This window comes from Chiloscyllium punctatum, chromosome 7 (assembly GCF_047496795.1).
Source record: "Chiloscyllium punctatum isolate Juve2018m chromosome 7, sChiPun1.3, whole genome shotgun sequence".
NCBI classification, from domain to species: Eukaryota; Metazoa; Chordata; class Chondrichthyes; order Orectolobiformes; family Hemiscylliidae; genus Chiloscyllium; species Chiloscyllium punctatum.
This window is the reverse complement of record NC_092745.1, coordinates 121,330,531-121,353,112: the sequence shown is the minus strand read 5'-3', so window position 1 is coordinate 121,353,112 and position 22,582 is coordinate 121,330,531. Positions and strand designations below refer to the sequence as shown.

Here is a 22,582-nt window from a genome sequence, read left to right as displayed (position 1 = left end):
TGCAACGCTGGAGGTGCCCGGTGACCTTGTCAGCAGTAGGGCTGGGTAAGGAGAACCTGGAAGGGCCCCTCTCATCGAGGTTGCAGGCCGCAGCTTGTCTATTATAATAGAGTATAAACCATTCCCTCCTTGCACAAGTACAAAATGCACATAATCAATTAAAGTAGGCAGCAGCAAAGAAGGAACACAAACTTGTCCAGCAGGGGTCAGCCACATTTTGGTTTGAGTATCAAGAGAGTACCCTATTTGAGGCCATAGTTTGTGCTCTTCACCAGGGCTTCGTCAGTGACTTCTGTACCTTACCCGGGTCTGGCATACCCGTCTTTATACTTGTCTAACCAGGTTTTGCTGGGGACTCGATGAGCACCGAAGTTTGGGGTATGAGGCTGCCTGCTTGGCAGCTGCATCCACTTGCCCACTACTTTGGAAACAGTATCAGTTTCCTCAGCATGAGCCGGACATCTTGATATCTGCCAAATTGATCGGACAGAACAGCATTACGAGAACGCTGCCTCATGGGGGCTCAAAATCCTCGATATTCCCACAAGGCTCCAAAATCGTGCATCACACCAAAAGCACAACGAAGAGTCAGTGTATGTTCAAGCGTGTCATTCCCCACGTTAGCTCCAAGGTAACATTAAAGACACTTCACTCCCCAGTGGCTACATTTCCACAGTTAAAGCGAGGGCCAGCTATTTGTTCCTGGGGGAATTTATTGTCTTGTTCTCAGTCTCAAAGATGTAATACTTGGGCCCACCAGTACCCATTTTCAGAGTCCCCTCGGGAAAAGGTTGCTCAGCAGTGGTTGCTGGGTGGGCATCTGAGTTAGGTTACGCCCCAGTGGGTACCCTGGTTCCAATCAACCCTTTCAGGGCTGGCATATGACATTTGGGATCGCAACGGTGCTGGATATAATCAGTTTTACCTGTAACTTGCATCGTGGTTCAGTCCGGTTCTGACCATCCCAATAGAAAACGACTGCTCACCTCGTTTGCAGCTGGAAATTCCTGGACTAGTTCATGTTAGTCTGGATCATGTCAATGATTCCAGATGGAAAACATTGCAAAAGCATAGGAGTAAACAAAGGTAATTGAGCTTCTTGATTATTTTTCAATTGCATACCACTTCCATCAGACAAATAGTTTTGCAACACAAGCCATTCGTATTCAGTCTCCTCCCAGGGACATGCTTCATTAGCGTAACTCTAATTCCTGGGATGGGCCCTGGTTTAGGATGGCACAGGCCACTCATCCCCATGATATCAGTTATGAAGACATGTTGCTTCATTAAAAAAAGGAAAGGTTTGAAATAAGGAGGGTAGGTGTGCTGGGGACAATTGGGAGATGTTAGGGTATCCAGGAATAAAATCCCCATTCTCAAATAGGGTCGGTATGCCAGACATAGGGGGTTTCCGAGTAGAATCCAAGTTCTTTATTTTACAGTATTTTTGCTTTAACCATGTTTGTATATTCCTCAACCTTAGTGGCCTTACACTGTTTCTCATGTCTCTTTTATTTTTTCATCTCATGTCCCTTTATATATATATATATATATACATTCACAGTCACCTCTCAGCTTTCAGGAGTTCCATCTGCTATCCATACCTCGCTCCCCCAATCACATACAGAATTCCTTCAACTAGCCAGTAAGGTATCTTTCCATTCCTTAGTTAGCAATGAATTAGTGCAGCTATACTTCAAATTAACCATGAGGCAATGAGACAGGTCACTGACAATGTGTAAAGGAATAAAACCAAGAGATCCTGCCAACTAATTCTGATTTTGTGATTCAGGGCTAATACAATTGATTATAAAAATAATAAATACAATAATCACTATCTGTAATTCAGAGGTGGAAACTCAACAAGTGACTAAGACATTTTAAAAGTCATCAATAAAAACTGAAAAATCATTTATTCAGTATTCAATATTTAAAATGTAAAATGTACACAGTTTCCAACTCTGAAATCCACTATAATTACCTGGTTCTAGTCCCTTAATTTAAATCCAAGAACGGGTTCCTAAAGCAGTCCTGACCAGTCATTGCATAGTTACAATGCTATAGGTCGTGAAATGACTGCAGCTGCCTCAAAAGGTCTTATCTACTCACATGGTCACAAAATAAACTTCTAATACACAAATAATGGCCAAATCCAAAGACAGGGATATTAACCATAGGATGTTAATTTTGTTACATGATTTATGGACATACAGAAATGGACTGAGGAGAGCCAGGAGGGGGCACAAAAAGGGCTAGGCAAGAAGGATTAGGGAGAACCCAAAGGCATTTTTCTCATTCGGGAGGAATAAGAGAATGATCAGAGAGAAGGTAGGGCCAATCAGGGATAGCGGATGGAACTTGTGCGTAGAGTCTGAGCAGATAGGAGAAGCCCTAAATGAGTTTTTTGCTTCGGTTTTCACCAACGAAAGGGAACTTGTTGCAAGTGAAAACTTAAAGGAGCTGGCATACATTCTTAACCAGATCAAGATTGATGAAGTTGATGTGCTAGAAATTTTGGAAAGTATTAAGATTGATAAGTCCCCAGGGCTAGATCAGATTTATCCTAGATTGCTCCGGGAAGCGAGAAAGGAGGTTGCTCAGCCACTGACGAGGATATTTGCCTCCTCACTCTCCACAGGAGTCGTACCAGAAGATTGGAAGGAGGTGAATGTTGTTCTCTTTTCAAGAAAATCCCTGGAAATTACAGACCAGTCAGTCTTACGTCTGCGGTCAGCAAAGTTTTGGAAAGAGTTCTGAGGGATAGGATTTATGACTATTTGGCAAAGCATAGTGTGATTAAAGGCAGTGAGCATGGCTTTGTGAGGGGCAGGTCATGCCTCACAAATCTTATTGAGTTCTTTGAGGAGGCATCAAGACAGGTCGACGACATCGAGCAGTGGATGCAGTGTATATGGACTTCAGCAAGGCATTTGATAGGGTTCCCCATGGTAGGCTTATTCTTAAAGTCAGGTAGTATGGGATACAGGGAGATTTGGCTATCTGGATTCAGAATTGGCTGACTGACAGAAGGCAGAGAGTGATTGTAGATGGAAAGTATTCTGCCTGGAGGAGTGTTGAGTGGCATCCCGCAGGGCTCTGGTCTTGTATATGACTTGGATGAGGAGGTTAAGGGATGGATTAGTAAATTTGCAGATGACACAAAGGTTGGCGGTGTTGTCGATAGTATAGAGGGCTACTGCAGGCTGCAGCAAGACATAGACAGGATGCAGAGCTGAGCTGAGAAATGGCAGATGGAGTTCAACCTGGATAATGCAAAGTGATGCATTTTGGAAAGGGGAACTCAAATGCTGAATAGAGGATTAAAGACAGGATTCTTGGCAGTGTGGAGGAACAGAGGGATTTGGGTGTGCAGGTAGATAAATCCCTCAAAGTTTCCATCTGAGTGGATGGGTTGTTAAGAAAGCATATGGTGTTTTAGCTTTCATTAACAGGATGATCACGTTTAAGAGCCGTGAGGTTTTGCTGCAGCTCTACAAGTCCCTGGTAAGACCACTCTTGGAATATTGTGTCCAGTTCTGGTCGCCCTACTATAGGAAAGATACAGAGACTTTGGAGAGGGTGCAAAGAAGGTTTACCTGAACTGGAGGGTTTCCCTTATGAAGAAAGGTTGACTAAGCTCAGACTTATCTCTCTGGAGAGAAGGAGGAAGAGAGGAGACCTGATTGAGGTGTACAAGATAATGAGAGGAATAGATAGAGTTAATAGCCAGATACTTTTCCCCAGGGCAGGATTGACTGGTACAAGGAGACATAGTTTGAAGATATTAGGAGAAAGGTATAAAGAAGACGTCAGAGGTAGGTTCTTTATGCAGAGAGCAGTGAATGCATGGAATGCGTTGCCATCTGTGGTGGTGGAAGCAGAGTCATTGGGGACATTTAAGCAACTGCTGGACATACACATGGACAGCAGTGATTTGAGGGGTGCATAGGTTAAGTTACTATATTTTACATGAGGATTAAATCTCGGCACAACATCGTGGGCCAACGGGCCTGTTCTGTGCTGTACTTTTCTATGTTCTATGTTCTATTTATCACAACCTAATGTTAAACTGAAACTTCAATTGTCATTGAGGGAGGGGAATTGACATAAAATAAAGCTACGACTGGCACATCATAATCACCAATGAAACACAGCAGTCTTAAAATTAAGTGGAAATAAACGAGTCTGAAACAAAAATTAAATCTGCTAGTATCACTGTGAAAGCAATGCTGTTGGTTTGGGATATTTTGGATCTATCTTTATACTTCCAGTTATATAAAATTTAACTAAATTTAATAAGGTTCATGCAATTTCTCCACTCAATGAGCAAATGTTAAAGTCTGAAGTGATTTTCCTCAATGTTAGGCCTAGATTATAACTAAAATTGAGCAGAGACCTGCTCTCATCTTGGAACAGAATGATTCTGCACCTGAGGCCCAGGTTTAGTACTACTGCTTTACGTCCTTTGGTCAATTCTATCATTAGTACAACACGTAGGGGTGAGAGGGAGAGGGGTGAAAATGATCTTTGGCAGTAGCATGAAATTATGGGAATTTGAGAGCAAGTTTATATTGATGACAAATGGCGCAGAATCAAAGCAGAAGACTTTTTTTTAAAAGATTGTAATATTGTCTTTCTCCATATTAAACTGATTTGAAATTAAATTAGATTGGCTTTCATGTAAGCATAAAAATGATGAGTTAGAAACGGACAGGAGGGTAGTCATGGCCTGTAAGAAGAACAGGGGTTAATATTTCATTTCAATAATCACTGAAGGATGCTTAAAGAAATCATGTTAAGTTCCCAAAATGCAAACCAAATCCAAAACAATCCCAGATCTCGAGCTCCAGGGATCAAAATACAAACATTCAATCACCATCCAGTAAATGTGCGTCCAAACCAAATCTGCAAGCTGCAGCTCTCTCTCTCTCTGTCTCTCACACATACACACACATTCCAAAAGTCAAGTTAGGGAGTTCTACCCTCATAAATCTTAGCTGTGGCACGTAGCTGCTTAACCAAGTGTGCGAGAATTGTGTCACTGGCCAGCTTTCTTTATTTCTAACACAACAAAAGCAGCAACCATCCCTATATTTCATAAGCAAAGAACAGACACCAAAACAAACAGAACAAACAAGAAAAGCAGCAAAGCAACACAAGACAAGCCGAACAGATAAAACAGAGGAAATAACCCCAATGTAAAACTTTCACTAATCAACAACCTGCCAACAAACAACAAGGCTAATGATTTCTGCAAAACACTGTCGACATTCTAAAATCCTGACTGTTTCGTTATAACAAATCACGATACTTCTTTGTTTTGTCTTTCACAGAACAAGTTAGGAATCAATTTAGATGCCACCAATCTGACCAAATCAGAGTCTTTCGACTCTGTAAGGGTCCTCGACCTTCTTCCTTCTTTCTTTTTAGGGTCCCCAACGCTATTCGGATCCTTGATCTACCTCTCATCTCTGTGCCCAGGTCCCCGACCTGAGGTAAAGGTCCTCACCCTTCTTTTTCCTCTTGTTAGGTGGAGTCCCTGACTCCATAAAGGTTCTTGACCTTCTGTTTTCTCTTTTCTTTCTTTCTTTCCTCCCCTTTTTTATATATATATATTGTATCCTCGATCCGCAAGTCCTCAACTTATTAGCTTTATCTCGGGTCCTTGACCCTATTCTTACTGAGATCGATCCTTTATGGGCTGGACTGAGAATGATAGACAGCGAGGGGTCAGATCAACCACTACTTGGATGAGAGTAAAACCAGACGGATATGAAATACTCCAGTCTGCTTGGCCGATTCTTCAATACTCAATTGTGAGGACTCAAGGCTCTGACACCACTGTCCACAATCCGTCTATAACATGTCCAAGTCACGGCACCAGATGAAGATCTCGACCCACGGGAGGGGTCTCTCGGTTCTGCAATTGGACATAAGTACACTAGTAATTCTGTCTGATTCTGCAAGGTTTCACACTTTATTATTACAGCCAGGCTCAGATTGTCCAGTAAAACAGAGGTTAAATGCTTCTGTGTGCCTTGGAGTAACTGCGCAAATAACTTAAAATAAAGACAATTCTTATACTGTTTTTGAAAAATAGTACAGCCTTAATTACAGAGCCAATCCAATAGAATTTAATAAAATGACTTTATAGGTATAAGGTTAAGCCAATGATATTTACTGGTACATAACTTTGTTTTGCACATTTTATCTCTCAGCACCCTCATCTTCAAGGTTGGCTAGGATGGTTAATAATGCCCTTTCAGCGTAGTTAATTCTGGTAATTTTTGGTTCAGTTAGTTCAGGAATGCAGTTTTTAACAGGGTAAAAAGCCATTTTCAAACAGAGTGCACAATTTGCAGCCTAGAAGCCATTTTGTTATGTTACTTTATATTTCTCACAAATAAGAAGCCATTTTTTTGTTAGTAAGGGCATGTATTAAATGGTTGCTCCTGACAGCAGCTCAAATCCAGACTTTAGATCCTCAGAACCAAACTATTTATATGGCTAGTTCAGTTCAGCTTCTGGTCAATGGAATTCCCCCATTCCAGGATATGGATAGTTGGGGATTCAGCAATAATAATGTCATTAAATGTCAAAGGGCAATGTTGGATTCTCTCTTGTTGGGCATGGTCATTGCCTGGCAATCATTTGACATCAATATTACTTCCTGCTTTCTTGGTCCAACACTGAACATTGTCCAGATCTCATGACATTTGAACATAGATTACTTCAGTATCTGAGGAGTAGCAAATGGCGCTGAACATTATGCGATCATCAGTGAACATCCCTCCGAATGAAGGCGGAAAAGTTGTTTATCAAGGAACTGAAGATAGTTGGGTTCAGGACAGTGCCCTGAGGAATTCCTGAAAGTGATACCCTGGAGGTGAGATGATTGACAATCAACAATCACAGTCATCTTCCTTTGTGCCAGTATGACTCCTCACAGTGGAGTGTTTGACCCTGACTCCCAGTAACTTCAGTTTTTCTAGGGTTCCATGATGCCACTTAATGGGGAGGCAATGGCCTAGTGGTATCATCATGAGACTATTAATCCCGAAACTCAGCTAACCTCTGTGGAACCAGGTTCAAATCCTACCATGACAGATGGTGATCTTTGAATTCAATTTTAAAAACTCTGGAATTAAGAATCTGTCTGATGTCCATGAAACCGTTGTTGATTGTCATGAAAACCCCATTTGCTTACTTAAGGAAGGAAATGTGCAATTGTTACCTTGTCTGGCCCATATATGGCTCTAGACCCCACAGCAATGTGGTTGACTTTCAACTTCCCTTTGAAATGGCTGAGCTGGTCACTTAGTTCAACAGCACCTAAGGACAGGCACTAAATGCTGGCCAGCTAGAGATAGTCACAGCCCATGAGTGAATTTTAAAGATACTGTTGGTCAGAACTAATCTCAATGTCAAGTGCAATCAGCTTTACTTCCTCTCTGGAATTCAGCTCTTTTGTCGATGTTTGGACAGAGGCTGCAATGAGGTTAGGAACTGAGTTGACCTGGCGGAACCAAACTGAATGTCAGTGAGAAGGTTAGTATTGGGTAAGAGCGGTGATAGCACTGTCAATGACACTTTTAGACATTACACTTTACTTCAAACCCGTACAATACAAGCCAAAGTAATGACAGCAGATATCAGATATCAACAAATTCTTACACGATAGTGTCCATTTATCTTTTCCAAGGCTGATGTGATCATTGCTGAACCAAACCTCAAATACAGAGATGAACCATACACCCTGCAGTATGGTGGATGTGGAGAGAAGGGACGGTACATTCACTTCACACCAAACTTTATCCTGGACAGCCGTCTGGTTTCATTTTATGGACCGAAAGGTAAATTATCTGAGCTAAGTTAGAACGGAGTAGCATTTGCTTTAAGCACCGAATTAAGACTGCTTAGTTGGTGAATATGATCCTAGCTGATGCTCATTAAGGCAGTGAAAATGAATACAGGAGTTGTTATTACAGTGAGGTATGAAGAAGGCAAAATTAGAATGCAGCAAACTTACTATTGCTCAACACTTATTGGACCAGGAGTGTGTCCGTTGATTAAATAATCCAGCTGACCAAGACGTTCACATAACCATTGTTAAAACACACTCAAAGTAAGGCAGGGGATATATACATTACTGTTATATTTTATTTACAGCATTAATCAATTAAATTAAATCACTTGGCTTTTAATAAAATTTACCAGCTATTTGGATATTTTGGAGATTGTGATAATACAGTAAACTTCCTGTATTTGAGTACATAATTTTTGCCAGTTTATCGAGAGTGCCAGTTCATAGGTGCTGGTAAAAACAAAATTGAAAAGTGAGGTGCTGGAAAAGCACAGCATGTCAGGCAGCATCTGAGGAGCAGGAGAATCGTCATTTCAGGTACAAGCCCTTCTTCAGGAATTCCTTATGCTTGAAACCTCGATTCTCCTGCTCCTCAGATGCTGCCTGACCTGCTGTGCGTTTCCAGCACCATAGTTTTCGACTCTGCATCAGCAGTTTTCACTTTCCACTGGTAAAAACAAAGTTTGCTGTACTCAATCTTGGTGAAAAAGTTAAATGCAAAGCTACAAAAAGAGCAACATCCTTTTGAATTATGTCCTCTCCTTCTATGCCAATGGAACAATGAACTTTTCAGCTAAACCCTCTGAAACACAATTTCTATCCCACACTCAGATTTATTGTACCATTAACACAGGAGAACAGAATATTGATCTCCATGGTGAATTCACAAAACATCTTCACACCATGGGGCGTATTTTACACCCGTGAGTGGATAATGCCAATGTTGAAACTTGCAGAAGCACTATTTTTCTACAGAGAATGTATGTGTTGGTTACATTGTTTTAATAAAAAGTGCTCTTGTTTCTACAGATCGAGTATTTGTTCATGAATGGGCTCATCTTCGGTGGGGAGTTTTCAATGAATATAATGAACTGGTGCCCTTCTATTTATTTAATGGAAACAGTGAAGTAACGAGGTAAGATAACGCTGATTGTAGTATTCTGTTCACTGAAAAATGTCTCTTGGGTTTTCTGGATAACTTATGAAGCCCATAGGATAACTACTAGTTCTTGCAATCCGCTCCAGTAGGTGTGTTGACACCGTTAAGATAGTGTTGTGGACTAGGCCAGGACTACTCAAAACATTCCTAAGCAGGCAGCGCAGACTATAACTTTGCAATTTTTTTTCAGTAAGTGTACAATAAAAATTACTCGGAGTAAGTTAGTGAGATTGACTACCACGTCAAAGAGTCATGTTCATAGAGATGTTCAGCATGGAAACAGACCCTTCGGTCCAACCCGTCCATGATGACCAGATATCCCAACCCAATCTAGTTCCACCTGCCTGCACCCACCCCATATCCCTCCAAACCCTTCCTATTCATATACCCATCCAAATGCCTCTTAAATGTTACAATTGTACCAGCCTCCACCACTTCCTCTGGCAGCTCATTCCATACACGTTCCACCCTCTGCGTGAAAAAGTTGCCCCTTAGGTCTCTTTTATATCTTTCCCCTCTCACCCTAAGCCTATGCCCTCTAGTTCTGGACTCCCTGACGCCATGGAAAATACTTTGCCTATTTATCCTATCCATGCCCCTCATAATTTTGTAAACCTCTATAAGGTCACCCCTCAGCCTTCGGCATTCCAGGGAATTCAGCCCCAGCCTGTTCAGCCTCTCCATATAGTTCAAATCCTCCAACCCTGGCAACTTCCTTGTAAATCTTTTCTGAACCCTTTCAGGTTTCACAACATCTTTCCGATAGGAAGGAGACCAGGTTTGAAAACAGACAAACTTTTATTCACAAAATTACACAATGAAACATAAAGAACAGGATAAAGAACCCCTACAGAACTCAGTCCATCCAAACTCGACTTAATTATACTGTTCCCAATACACACAACAGGCCTAATAAGCAAACCCCCTTAAAGCACAGTAAAAAAAAAAGGAACAGTTGCTTACAGGTTGAAGATAAATGGGCAGAATGAGAGAGTTTAGCAAACTGTTTCCACACAGCTCACTGTTGAATGCCCAACTAGTTCTGAACTGAACTGAACTGCTCAGCTAGAGAGCTGACCACTTCCCTTTCATTATACAGGTCACCTCTAAAACATGACAACCTTAGCCTGAAGTCTCATCTGTTGGCATATAAACAAAAATACCTCTTCTTTACCCTTTAATGTCTGTACCAACCCAGTTTAATCAGAGTCGAGATCATATTTATTATCGCTCTGAAAAAAACCTAGGAAACAGTATCCTTGAGAAAAGGGAAGCTTTGAGAAAAAAGGGACCAGCTTTGTGACAATAGCAAGTTGTTCAAGCTGTTCATAAATGTCATCTCATGAGTGGGATCAGACTTGTGTGTTTGTCTTCAAAGGTGATGAAGTTCTGCCAAGCTAACTCACATCGGGAAACATTGGAGGAAGAGTAGGCTATACAGCCCCTGGAGCCTGTTCCACCATTCAATTAGATCATGGCTGAGATCCCTCGATACCTTTGCTGAACAAACAAATTACTTATCTTAGATTTTAAATTGTAAACTGATCCAGGATCCACTGAAGTTTGTGCAGTAGAGTTCCAATAACCCACCACCCTTTGTGTGTAGAAATGCTTCCCAACATCTGTCCTGAATGGTTTGGCCCTAATTCTCAAACTATGTCCCCAGTTCTGGAATTCCCAACCAATGGATATAGCTCATCCTTATCTATCCTGTCTTTTCCTATTATTAATTTTGTAGCGTGGACTATCCATACAAATACATATCCTAACCCTATTTTACACAGGTCCTTCTTCTGGGTAACTCAAATGATCGTCTGACTAAGACAGGAGCCATATTATTTTATTTAAAACAGGATCACGTGAAAAAAAACATTAATCTCTCCAGTGGCCTGATTCATTTAAAGAGAATTTCAAACTTTTAGTTCACAGTTTCTTTTTCATAATTTGATACAATCTGAGCATGTTGAAAAATAGAGATAATGACTAAACATTTTATTTGTCTCTATACATTGTTAACTTGGAAACTGCAGTCATTGGTCCAAGACTAAATACCTTGCATATTCTCCTCAATAATTCACTCAGGATTACTTCAGTACAGGTTACATGATTTCTTTGATACACTTCATATTTAAAGTCACAGTCCTAAACTATAATCATCTTATAAACCAAAAGATACAATCCCCAAACAATGATCGAACAAACCTTACAATAATACCATGGGCATATGGTACACAAAGACAAATCTGTGGAGCTACAATCCCGTCCAAAGGAATTTCATCCTCAGCTTTTCCAAATAAACATGTCCAATCGCATTGGTGGAAAAAATATTGAAAAATATTTCAAGGAACTGCATAAATGATCGTTTAAGAAGGCATAAATTAATCAAGGAGGGACTGAATATATCTGTTCAGGGAATGCTGTGTCTGACTAACTTGGTTCAATTGCTGAGCAAGTGACATGGAGGGTTTATCTGGTTAATGCATTTGGTGTGATCTCCATGGGACTTTGCAAGGCTTTAGCAAAATCTCACATGACAGATTGGTTCGAAAACTAAATGTTGATTTGGGATCTCTAAACAAGTGAAAAATTGGAAGGAAAATTAGCTCTATGGTAGGAAACAAAGGATCTACGGAAATCTTTGGGACTGGAAGGCTGGTTTCAATTGTGTGTATGAGGTCCCTTACTTTTCATGATACACATATATATTACATATACCGATTCAGACGTCAATGTAGTCATCATTAATAAGATGATTGGTATCAATCATTAAGATGATTGGTATTACTTGGTATCAAATATTGGCCACATGTTTCATGTCCAATAATGCAAACTGCAGAAATATAAATGAATTATCAAATTGGTCAAAAAGAGGTAATGCATTTACACAGCTGAGGATGGTGAAAACAAGCAAAAGGAACATATCATAAATAATAGATTACTAAGAAGGGGAGGAGAAAAGACTAGTTTTCCAGTGCATGCTCCCTGAAGATAAAAAAGGGCAGTTGGACATGGTGGTTAAGAAGTCATACAGATACATTCCCTTATTAACTCCGGGAGAGAGTACAAAAGCAGGGAGGTCATTCTAGAATGATAGAAAATACTGTTCAGTGAACAGCTCATTTACTGCATATTGTTAAGAGCATGTCTTTTCTATTTAACTGTATTTTTGATTGTGGTCTGAAATGGAAAAATGGTTGGTATAAAAGCAAGATTATTGAAGGGATTGCTGTATAAAGCAAATAACCTGGCACTTGTTGTAGGAGATGTTTACACAGCTGTGTGTGCAAGTGGTGGGGCAAGTCTAGTTACAGACCATCTGTAACTAGGGGTTGGCACGGTGGCTCGGTGGTTAGCACTGCTGCCTCACAGTACCAGGAACCCAGGTTCAATTCTCACCTCATGTGATGTCCATTCGGAGTTTGCACATTCTCCCTGTGTCTGTGTGGGTTTCCTCTGGGTGGTCTAGTCTCCTCACACCATCCAAAGATGTGCAGGTCAGGTGCTTTGTCTGTGCTAAATTGCACATAGCGTTAGGTGCATGAGTCAGGGGTAAATGTAGGGGAATGGGTCTGCGTGCGTTACTATTCAAAGGGTCAGTATGGACTTCTTGGGCTAAAGGCCTGTTTCCATACTGTAGGGAATCTAATCTAATCTGTGTCCAAATAGAGACTCAGCTGGCAACATGCTGATTGTTACATGGGAGAGTGACCAGTTATTGATGACAAAAGCCTTCTTCCTGTCCACAGCAATGTGACTGGCTTCCAGTTAGCTGAGCAGCTTACAGATTGATTATTCAAGACAGAAACGATCATAACTCCAGGAGAAAAGGAGTTGTGATCAGCAAAAGGAGCATCTGAGCAAATCTTGTTGGCCTTCTCAATTGTTCGCTCCACCTGTCTTGCCCTTTTCTTTGTGTCTATTTGTATGTGTGTATGTCGTGGGCATTTTATTAGTCGGTTAGAATTTTAACCAGTAACGTTATGTGTTAACTGATTATAATTATTTTGATCTGCAATAAATTTTATTTGTAATAAATAGTCATTCCTGTTAAGTTTAAATTCCTGGTCCATGCTTTCTGTCAACTTGGATCCAAAAGATGGGAAAATTGGGAATCTTGGCTACATTTTAAAATCTTGAAAGTTTACTTATGTGATGACCCTGGTAATATTGGGGCTTGGTTTCCTGTGTGTTACTCCAGTAAGATGTAACAGAACAGTTCTGGTAACTGTATGTCAGTTAGGATGAATACACTGAAAGTGGGTACAAAGGAGATTTATTGGGATGTTGCCTCAAGTAGAGAACAAAGAATGAATAAAGACTGAATAGTCTGGGGTTCTTATCTTTGGAAAGAGGGAGCTATGGGGACATTGAATTGAAGTGAATTAAAATTATAAAGGTCTAAGAGTGGAAAGGAAAATTCGATTTCCTGAGGAAAGTGGTTGATTATAACCTTTCTTAGTCAGCAAGGAAATGACAGATGAAGGTTGCAAAAGGTACGGAGGAAATGTTGCAAGTTTCAACCTTATTCAGTGATTTCTCATTGTCAAAATGTTACTTGGAATGAAGGAATTTTCTTTGTTCATTTTTACTTCCAGATGTTCAAAAGAGATTAGAGGACAGCTTGCTGATTGCTCAGGCAGTTCCTGTTCAGCATGTGAGACAGATCCTGAGTCAGGACTGCCGAAAGGGCATTGTGAATTTTATCCAGACAGCAAACAGACTGCATCCTCCTCAATTATGTTCATACAGGGACTATCAAATGTAAGTAAAGCTGCTGAGAGGTACGTTTGTCCAATATTGCTAACACTCTTGTTTCCCAGATCGCCCCTGCAAGATCTCCTCCGAGGACCAACTATCCTTAGCTTCCCATCAATAACCTTCGTTTAGCTATAAGGACAGAAGTGAGGATGATTGTGCTGTGTTCCACTCAATGCATTATTCCTCAGCTAACTACGTGGTCCATAATGCAGACAGTTGATCCTGGATAGCATCCACGATTGGCCTGAAATGTAGCAAGTTATATTTCTTTGATTCAAATGCCTGGCAATGATCATTTCCAACAAGAGAGAATCTAACCCCCTCCCATTGCATTATCATTGCTGAATTTCTGAAGATTACCATTGACCCTAAACTAAATGGGATGAGCAAGTAAAGAAAAACAGCAAGTGTTGGAGACACTCAGCAGGTCTGGCATCAACCGAGGAGAGAAATGGAGTTAATGCTTCAATCCAATATGGCTCTTCTACAGAGCTGATCAAACCACAGACATTCTGGATGAACTTGTTCAAGACTGGATAGTCTTTGAATACTTCTGCAATGACCTGAAACATTAACTTCATTTCTTGCTCCAGATTTTCAAGATTTTCAGATTTTATTTCAGATTTCTTGCATCTGTGATATTTTGCTCTTGTTGGATAGTCTCACACTTTGACTCCCCAAAGCCTCTCCAATACTAACAAGGCACAAGTCAAAACCATGCTGGGCTGCTTCCTATGTGACTGTAACAACAAACACCATCAAACCATCAAACACTTGGTCAGCTCCATCAGCCACTTTAAACATTCACTTGCCCCATTATTGACACACAGTGACTGGATCGTGTACCAGTTACAGGATGCATTGTATCTGTCACTAAGGCTTCTTCAACAGGACCTTAATCTTCAGCAAAAGAAGCAGATGAATGGTGTTGTGCCCAAGACTGGGGAGTGGACTGCCTCTGTCCAGTGCCATCACTCCATTATTCACAACACAAATATATTTACTTTACACAGTTACCAAGATAGCCAATGATGCTTTATCTACATTTTCAAATTAGAATATAAAAGATCCATTAAATAAGCATCTCTAGTCAGGAATAAAATTATTGATTTATTATAAAACAAAACAACTCAAGAAAGATGCAAACACACAAGTGGAAGTCACAAATGATATATCTTCAAAATAACCAAACGTTTGTCAATTTAAAAGAAACAAAGTTCTCGACAGAGATAAGGAATGGGAATATGAAGAATAAGGATAAGGCTTTCATCCAGCTTCCTGGCACATGGATATCAAAGATAGACAGTCATCACAGGGATCCTTACAGATGTAATTTATTCTGTAATCGCCAACATATATTGTTCAAAGGGTATTCCAGGAGAACAGCTCACACAGTGTTTGGTTATTACACTGGTCCCTCAAAAGAGCTTTATTTGAAAGGCAGAGGATAACCATTTCAGCAACTGAATTCCACACAATATTGACAATCAGACAACCACCTCTGCGATTGCCAGGAAGACAACCACCTCTGTGACTGCCACAGGATCCACCAACGCTGCTAGATTCACCGCCTCTGGCACAAATGTGAAACCTACTCTCACGTCCCTTCCACCCCACAGTTGTCACCGCCACAGCCACTTCTGCGCTGAAAAAGTCACTCACCTACTCACCTGGACATGAATGAGACTTTCACCGATGTCAGTTCTGCCAGCAGTGACATCATTCACTGAAAACCAGTCCGCAATGTCGTCACTGTCATGTGTGATGTCACCTCTGCCCCCCACATAGAGACCGCTGTAAGGCCCACTTCCACCCTTCATGTTAGTGTCACTTCTATTGATGACATCACTCCTGACCCTATAATCACTCAAGTGATTGTCTCTGCCCCCACACCCATCTCCAGCCCCACTCCTGGTCCCAGCTCCCAGCCCTGCTGTGTCTTTACTCTTCCCCCAGACCTCCCCCTTCACTGAGGATGAATGTTTAATCCTCAGCAAAGACCTTTCCTTCATCCCACTATGCTCCTGGATTAATGAGTTTGACATGTGTCCCGACATTGAACATTTGGGCCCACCTTTTCAATCAAGACCCCCGCCCACCCACCAAGGACCCCTTCTCTCACTTCCAACACACCCCATCCATCTGGAAGCCCGAAGCTGGCTTGTTACCCGTCCTTGACCTCTTCACTTCTAACTGCGGCCATGACACGGATGGATTCAAACTATCCACCGTCCTCACCCATTCCAACCTCCCGCCCTCACAATGCACAGCCCTCCACTCCCTCTGCTCCAACCCCAATCTCATAATCAAACCCGCAGGTAAGGGTGGCACAGTGGTAGTGTAGTGCATGAACCTCTACATCACTGAAGCCAGGCACCAACTCGCAGACACCTGCTCCAACTGACCCCACCACCACCACCTCACCTTCCATCACAAAACCATTGTCTGCCAAACCATCCACAACCTCATCACCTCTGGGGATCTCCCACCCACAGCCTCCAACCTCATTGCTTGTGAACCCCGCACTGCCTGATTCAATCTCCTGCCAAGGTTAACAAACCTGACTTCCCTGGTCAGCCCATTGTCTCAGCCTGTTCCTGTCCCATTGAACTCATCTCTGCCTACCGTGAAAATGTCCTGTCCCCATTAGTCCAGGAACACCCCACCTATGTTCAGGACACCATCCACACCCTTCACCCCGGTCCAAGATTTTTGTTTCCCCTGCCCCCAACACCTCATCTTCACCATGGACATCCAGTCCCAGTACACATTGATCCGCCACGACAAAGGTCTCCAAGCCCTCTGTTTCTTCCTTCTACACCGTCCCAACTAGTACCCTTGCACCGACACCCTCATATGTCTGGCTGAACTGGTCCTCGCCCTTAACAACTTCTCCTTCCAATCCTCCCACTTCCTCCAAACCAAAGGGGTAGCCATGGGCACCCATATGAGCCCCAGCTCTGCCTGCCACTTTGTCAGGTACGTGGAACAGTCCATCTTCCACAGCTACATCGGCACCGTCCCACACCTGTTGCTCTGCTACATTGATGACTGTATCGACACTACCTCGTCCTCCCGCGAGGAGGTTGAACAGTTCATCAACTTCACCAAACCTTTCACTCCGACCTCATTTTCACCAGGACCATCTTGGACACCTCCCTCCCCTTCCTGGACCTCTCCATCTCCATCTCCAGCAACTGACGAACCACAGATATCTACTGCATGCCCATCAACTCCCACAGCTACTTAGACTACACATCCTCCCACGCTACCTCCTGTAAAACTGCCAACCCTTATTCCCAATTCTCCCACATCTGTTCCCAGGTGACCAATTCCACCTGAGAAATTTTCAGATGGCTTCCTCCTTCCAAGATCACAATTTCCCTTCCCATGTGATTGATGATATCCTCCAGCACATCTCCTCCACTCCCTGCACCTCCACCTTTGAACCCCACCCCTCCCAACACAACAAGGACAGAAACTCCCCTGGTCCTCACCTTTCACCCCACCACCCTCTGCATACATCACATCATCCTCTGCCAGTTCACCATCCAACAATGGACCCCACCATCAGAGATATATTTCCCTCCCCATCCCTGAAGTGTTCCAGAGATACCATTCCCTCTGCGACTCCCTTGTCAGGCCCACACCACCCCCCCACCAGCCCACACCCCATTTCCAGCCTCTACCCCAACTACAGAAAGAAGTGCAAAACCTGTGCCCACACCACTTCCCTCACCTTCGTCCAAGGCCCCAAAGGGTGCTTCCACATTCAACAGAAATTTACCTGTACCTTCACCAATGTCATCTACTGTATCCGTTGCACCCGATGTGGTCTCCTCTACATTGGGAAGACAGGACGCCTACTTGTGGATTGTTCCAGAGAACATCTCTGGGAAACCCATACCAACCAACCCCACCGCCCCGTAGGTAAACACTTCAACATCCCCTCCCACTCCACCAAGGACATGCAGGTCCTGGGCCTCCTCCATCGCCTAACCATTACCAACTGACGCCAGGAGGAAGAATGCCTCATGTTCCGCCTTGGGAGCCTGCAACCACACAGGATTAATGTGGATTTCACCAGTTTACTCACTTCCCCTCCCCCACATTATCCCAGCCCCAAGCCTCCAACTCGGCACTGCCCTCCTGACCTGTCCATCACTTTTCCTATCTTTTCCACCCACCTCTTCAACATATCTCGTTTCCCCCCACCTTCATCTACCTATCGCATTCTGAACTCCCTTCCCCACCTCCCCCCCCCAACACCGCACCCCCCCCCCCCCCCCAACCCAGCCCCAACCCCTCCCATCCATCTCTCAGGCCCGCAGCCCACAAGCCTCATTCCTGATGATGGGCTTATGCCTCAAACGTCGATTCTTCTGCTCCTCAGATTCTGTCTGACCAGCACCACACTCTCAACTCTGATCTGCTAGTCCTCACTTTTCCAAGCCAGAAACCAAGGCATGTGATTTTCAGTAAATCCCTGCATGTAATTAATTTAAGACGTGACCTTCAAGAAATGGCTTTAAGAAATTGGTCCAATGTGTCACTTAGTGACCCTTTTAAGAAAAAGGTCCAGGTATCTTCCGTGAGTTTACAAACAAATGATTGTCTGCAATTCTTTCAACACAAATCCTCGAAACTATTGATAATAAAGGATCTTCATAACAATAGCAGCACATCCACCTCCAGGTTCTCCTCAAAGTCCAACACTAATCCCAACTTTGAAAATTCTCATTAATCTTTCATTCTCACTGAAATCCCATAACGTGACAAAGAGTGCAGACAATTGACACTGCTGTGCCTCAAGAAGGTGAATCACCATGTCCCTGTCATAGTCAATTAGATTCTGCCAGAGATATCTATACTGCAATAATAAATATAAAAATAAAGTGAAGTCTCCATAGTTCTACCAGGCCAAGACTGCTCTCCCATTGGATTGAGGCAACGTGTGATGCCTTAACCAGACACCACAGCTCAGGTGAGGGTAAAGGTTGACAAGGACAGTCCTTTGTGGAAACCTCAACCAGTGCAGGAATCGAACTTTATTGCCATCACCTCTGTGTCATAAATCTGCTGTCCAGCCAACTGAAGTCTTTGTACTGGCAGCAGTGCTCTGGGAGAATTTCACTTTGTTGGAAACCTGAAATTTCATAAAATCCTGACAGTGTGGAAAGACACCATTCAGCCCATCGGATTTGCCATCAACCTTCCACAGAGAATTCTATCCCATACCGGTAACCTCATTTGCCATGGTCAATCCACCCAGCCTGTATATCTTTGGACAATGGGAGAACACCAGAGCACCCAGAGGAAACCCGTGCAGACACGGGGAGAGCATGCAAACTTCACCCAGTCAGTTACCCAAGGCAGAAATTGAACCCAGGTCTCTTGTGTATGAGGCAGCAGTGCTAACCACTGAGTCACCTTACCATCTCCTCAATTCCTGAGCATCACTTTCCCCATTTTACTGCAGATTGGAGGTGTCTCCTCTTCAATGGATGACAGCAGTGACCTGCATTTTCCACATCTCCAGCTTCCTCTTTCAAAGAGCAGGGCCTTTGAGATTGATGAGATTGATGCACAGTTTGGTGTCTTTCCCTTGTCAGATGCCATTGACTGGGGAAGGGCAGGAAGCAAACATGAAACATTTAAGTATTTAACAGTTCTGTCCTTTTCTTGTTTAAAACTCATATTATGATGTCATCAAGAAATCAGGGATAAGTTTTAAACACTGAGGGTTGTTGTAAACTTACATTGTGGATTCCTTCTTGTCAGACATCTGTGTGATATCCGAGAGATTCAATGCAATATCGATCCTGTGGTCTTCACAATGGGTGGGTGACCATTTCCAACAGTATTCTTCCTGGGTATGGAGGGTAAAAAATAACCCATCCCCACCAAAATCTATCTGCAGCCCCTTTAACCTGTTGCATCTTTTTTTTAAAAAACATCCAGGTGACTGAATTCTGTGACGATAAGACTCACAATCCTGACGCACCGAACATGCAAAACAAAATGTGCAACTTCAGGAGCACTTGGGACGTAATCAGTGAGTCGGAGGATTTCAGAAACAATCCCTCACCCTACAGTGGTTCAGTGATACCGACCTTTACACTGCTACAGGCCAAACACCGTGTGCTGTGCTTAGTCCTTGATGTCTCTGGGAGCATGACCTTGGTAAGGTCATTAGTAATATTTATTTCACAGAAAGTATTGACTTAGACCCACATTTGTGCTCCTGTGTGGCTTCACACAGCAAGTTAGAGGAGGTCAGAAGCTGGATATTCTGAAATGAGTAGCTCACCTCCTTACTCCCAGATCCTCTCTGTCATCTACAAAGAACATATCAGGAGTTTGACATAACACTGCATATTTGAGTGGTAATTTTATAGTGGTAATGTCAGGGTGGCAATGTAAAGACTCCTGATGAAGGGCTTATGCCTGAAACATAGATTCTCCTGCTCCTCGGATGCTGCCTGACCTGCTATTCTTTTGCAGTACCACAGTCTTGACTCTGGCCTCCAGCATGTGCAGTCCTCACTTTCTCCTGGTAATGTAGAGAGCCATGCTAATGCTCTGGAGAAATAAGTTCAAGGGGGAGATGATGGCATGGCTCCAGTATCATTTAACTATTAATACAGAAACTCAGCCAATATTCTGGGGACCTGGTTTCAAATCCCATCATGGCAGATAGTGAAATTTGAAGTCAATTTAAAAAAAAATTGGAATTAGGAATCGACTGATGACCATGAATATATTGTCAATCATTACAAGAAACAAAACCAGACAGATTGTGTAGCATTGACCTCAGTACTGGAAAAACAATGGCAGAAACAGCCCTGTCAACCCTGTATTTGGGTCTAGTGCCAAAGTTGGGAGAACTGTCTCACAGACTAGTCAAGCAACAGCCTGTCATAGTCATACTCACAAAATCATACCTTCCAAACCATGATCCAGACATCACCATTATCATCATCTCTGGATATGCATTGTCCCACTGGCAGGACAGACCCAAAGAGGTTGTGCCACAGTGGTACATAGTCAGGAGGGAATTGTCATGGGAATACTCAACACTGACAACAGATCCTCTGAAGTCTCATGGCATCAGGTTAAACATGGGCAAGGAAATCCCTGACTGAATGGATGTGAACATAGGAGGTATAGTTAGTAAATTTGCAAATGACACCAAAATTGGAGGCGTCGTAGACAGTGAAGAAGGTTACCACAGAGATATACAGTACAGAAAGTGACCCTTTGGTCCAACTCGCCAATGCCAACCAAATATCCTAACCTAATCTTGGCTCATTTGCCCGCACTTGACCCATATCCCTCTAAACACTTCCTATGTTAGAGGAAGTGGTGGAGGCTGGTACAATTACAACATTTAAGACATCTGGATGGGTACATGAACAGGAAGAGTTTAGAGGGATATGGGCCAAGTGCTGGCAAATGGGATTAGATTACTTTCGGTTATCTTGACGGCATGGATGAGTTTGACCAAAGTGTCTCTTTCCATGCTGAACATCACTATGACTCTGTGATGTATTGTCCACCCTTAGCTAATGAGTTGATACTCCTCCATGTTGAACAAACACTAGAGGAAGCACCGAAGGTGGCAAGGACACAAAATGTACTTTGGGTGGAGCAGTTCAAAGCCCACCACCAATGGGGGGTCAGCAGCAGTACTGAAGATTTATGATCCCTCAAAAGGGGCCTCTTGATTTGAGATCAGTCAAAAGAATCAACGGAATGCAGTAAAAAAGCAAGGGTCATTAGTTTATTGAATTAAGGCACATTGATGCAATTCTGTCCAGCAACGCAGATGTTAAAACTTCTGTGTTCCGGGGTGAGTTGCACAATTACATTCGAAATTTACACATTATTTATATGTTTTTTAAGAGACAGTACAGCCTTAATTACAAGAAAAGACCAATCAAATGTAATAAGGTGACATGATTGACAGCAGGCTAATCCAATGATATTCCCTGGGAAATGGGTCTTAATTACATAAATCGTCATGGTAGCAGTTCAAGGTTAGTTTGAACACCAAATCACTATCTTATGATTCATATGATGAAAACTCCATTGTTTTCTCTTATCTCTAAATACAACCAACTTAGCAAAGCATCAGTTCAAGCTCACAGAGTCAAATCATTACTTGCAGCCATCTTGTTGTGTTATTTTAAATTGAAAAGCCATTTTGTAGTTAATAAAAAATCTACATATACTTGTTGCTTTTGACAACAGCCTAAATTCAAATTTTAGATCCTCAGTACTATTGATCGAATTGGTTGGTTCCTAAAGGACCTAGCTGCCAGACTGGGTCTGCAGCAGATGGTGAGGGAACCAACGTACCTGACCTCATCCTTACCAATCTGCTGTCTGCAGATGCATCTGTCCATGACAGTATCATTAAGAGTGACAATTGCACAATCCTTGTGGAGATGAAGTCCCACCTTCACACTGAGAACACCCTCCATTGTGTTGTGCAGTACTAACACTGTGCTCCATGAGACAGACTTTGAATCGGTCTACCAACTCAAAACATGGCATCCATGAGGCGCTATGGGCCATCACCTGGAGCAGAATTGTCTTCAGCACAACTCATAACCTCGTGGCCCAGCACGTTCCCCACTGAACCATAACCATCAAGCCAGGGAATCAATCCGTTTTCAGTGGAGGAGCAGCATCAGGCAGGTTTGAATATGAAGAGTCTATCTGGTGAAAGTACCAAACAGGATTACTTGTAATTCAAACAGCACAAGTGATCCCACAGTCAATGGATCAAAGCTCTG

The 22,582-nt window shown here is 42.6% G+C and overlaps 1 protein-coding gene across 1 annotated transcript in view; it reads left to right on the top strand.

Annotated features, from left to right (window-relative positions):
• LOC140479370 (calcium-activated chloride channel regulator 3A-1-like) overlaps positions 1-22,582 on the top strand; it is a 55,019-nt gene that overhangs the window by 14,660 nt on the left and 17,777 nt on the right. Inside the window, exons 3-6 of the mRNA XM_072573278.1 lie at positions 7,703-7,853; positions 8,894-8,999; positions 13,619-13,784; positions 19,743-19,964. Of these exons, the coding sequence (XP_072429379.1) occupies positions 7,703-7,853; positions 8,894-8,999; positions 13,619-13,784; positions 19,743-19,964 (645 nt within the window). The remainder of the gene's footprint in view (positions 1-7,702; positions 7,854-8,893; positions 9,000-13,618; positions 13,785-19,742; positions 19,965-22,582) is intronic.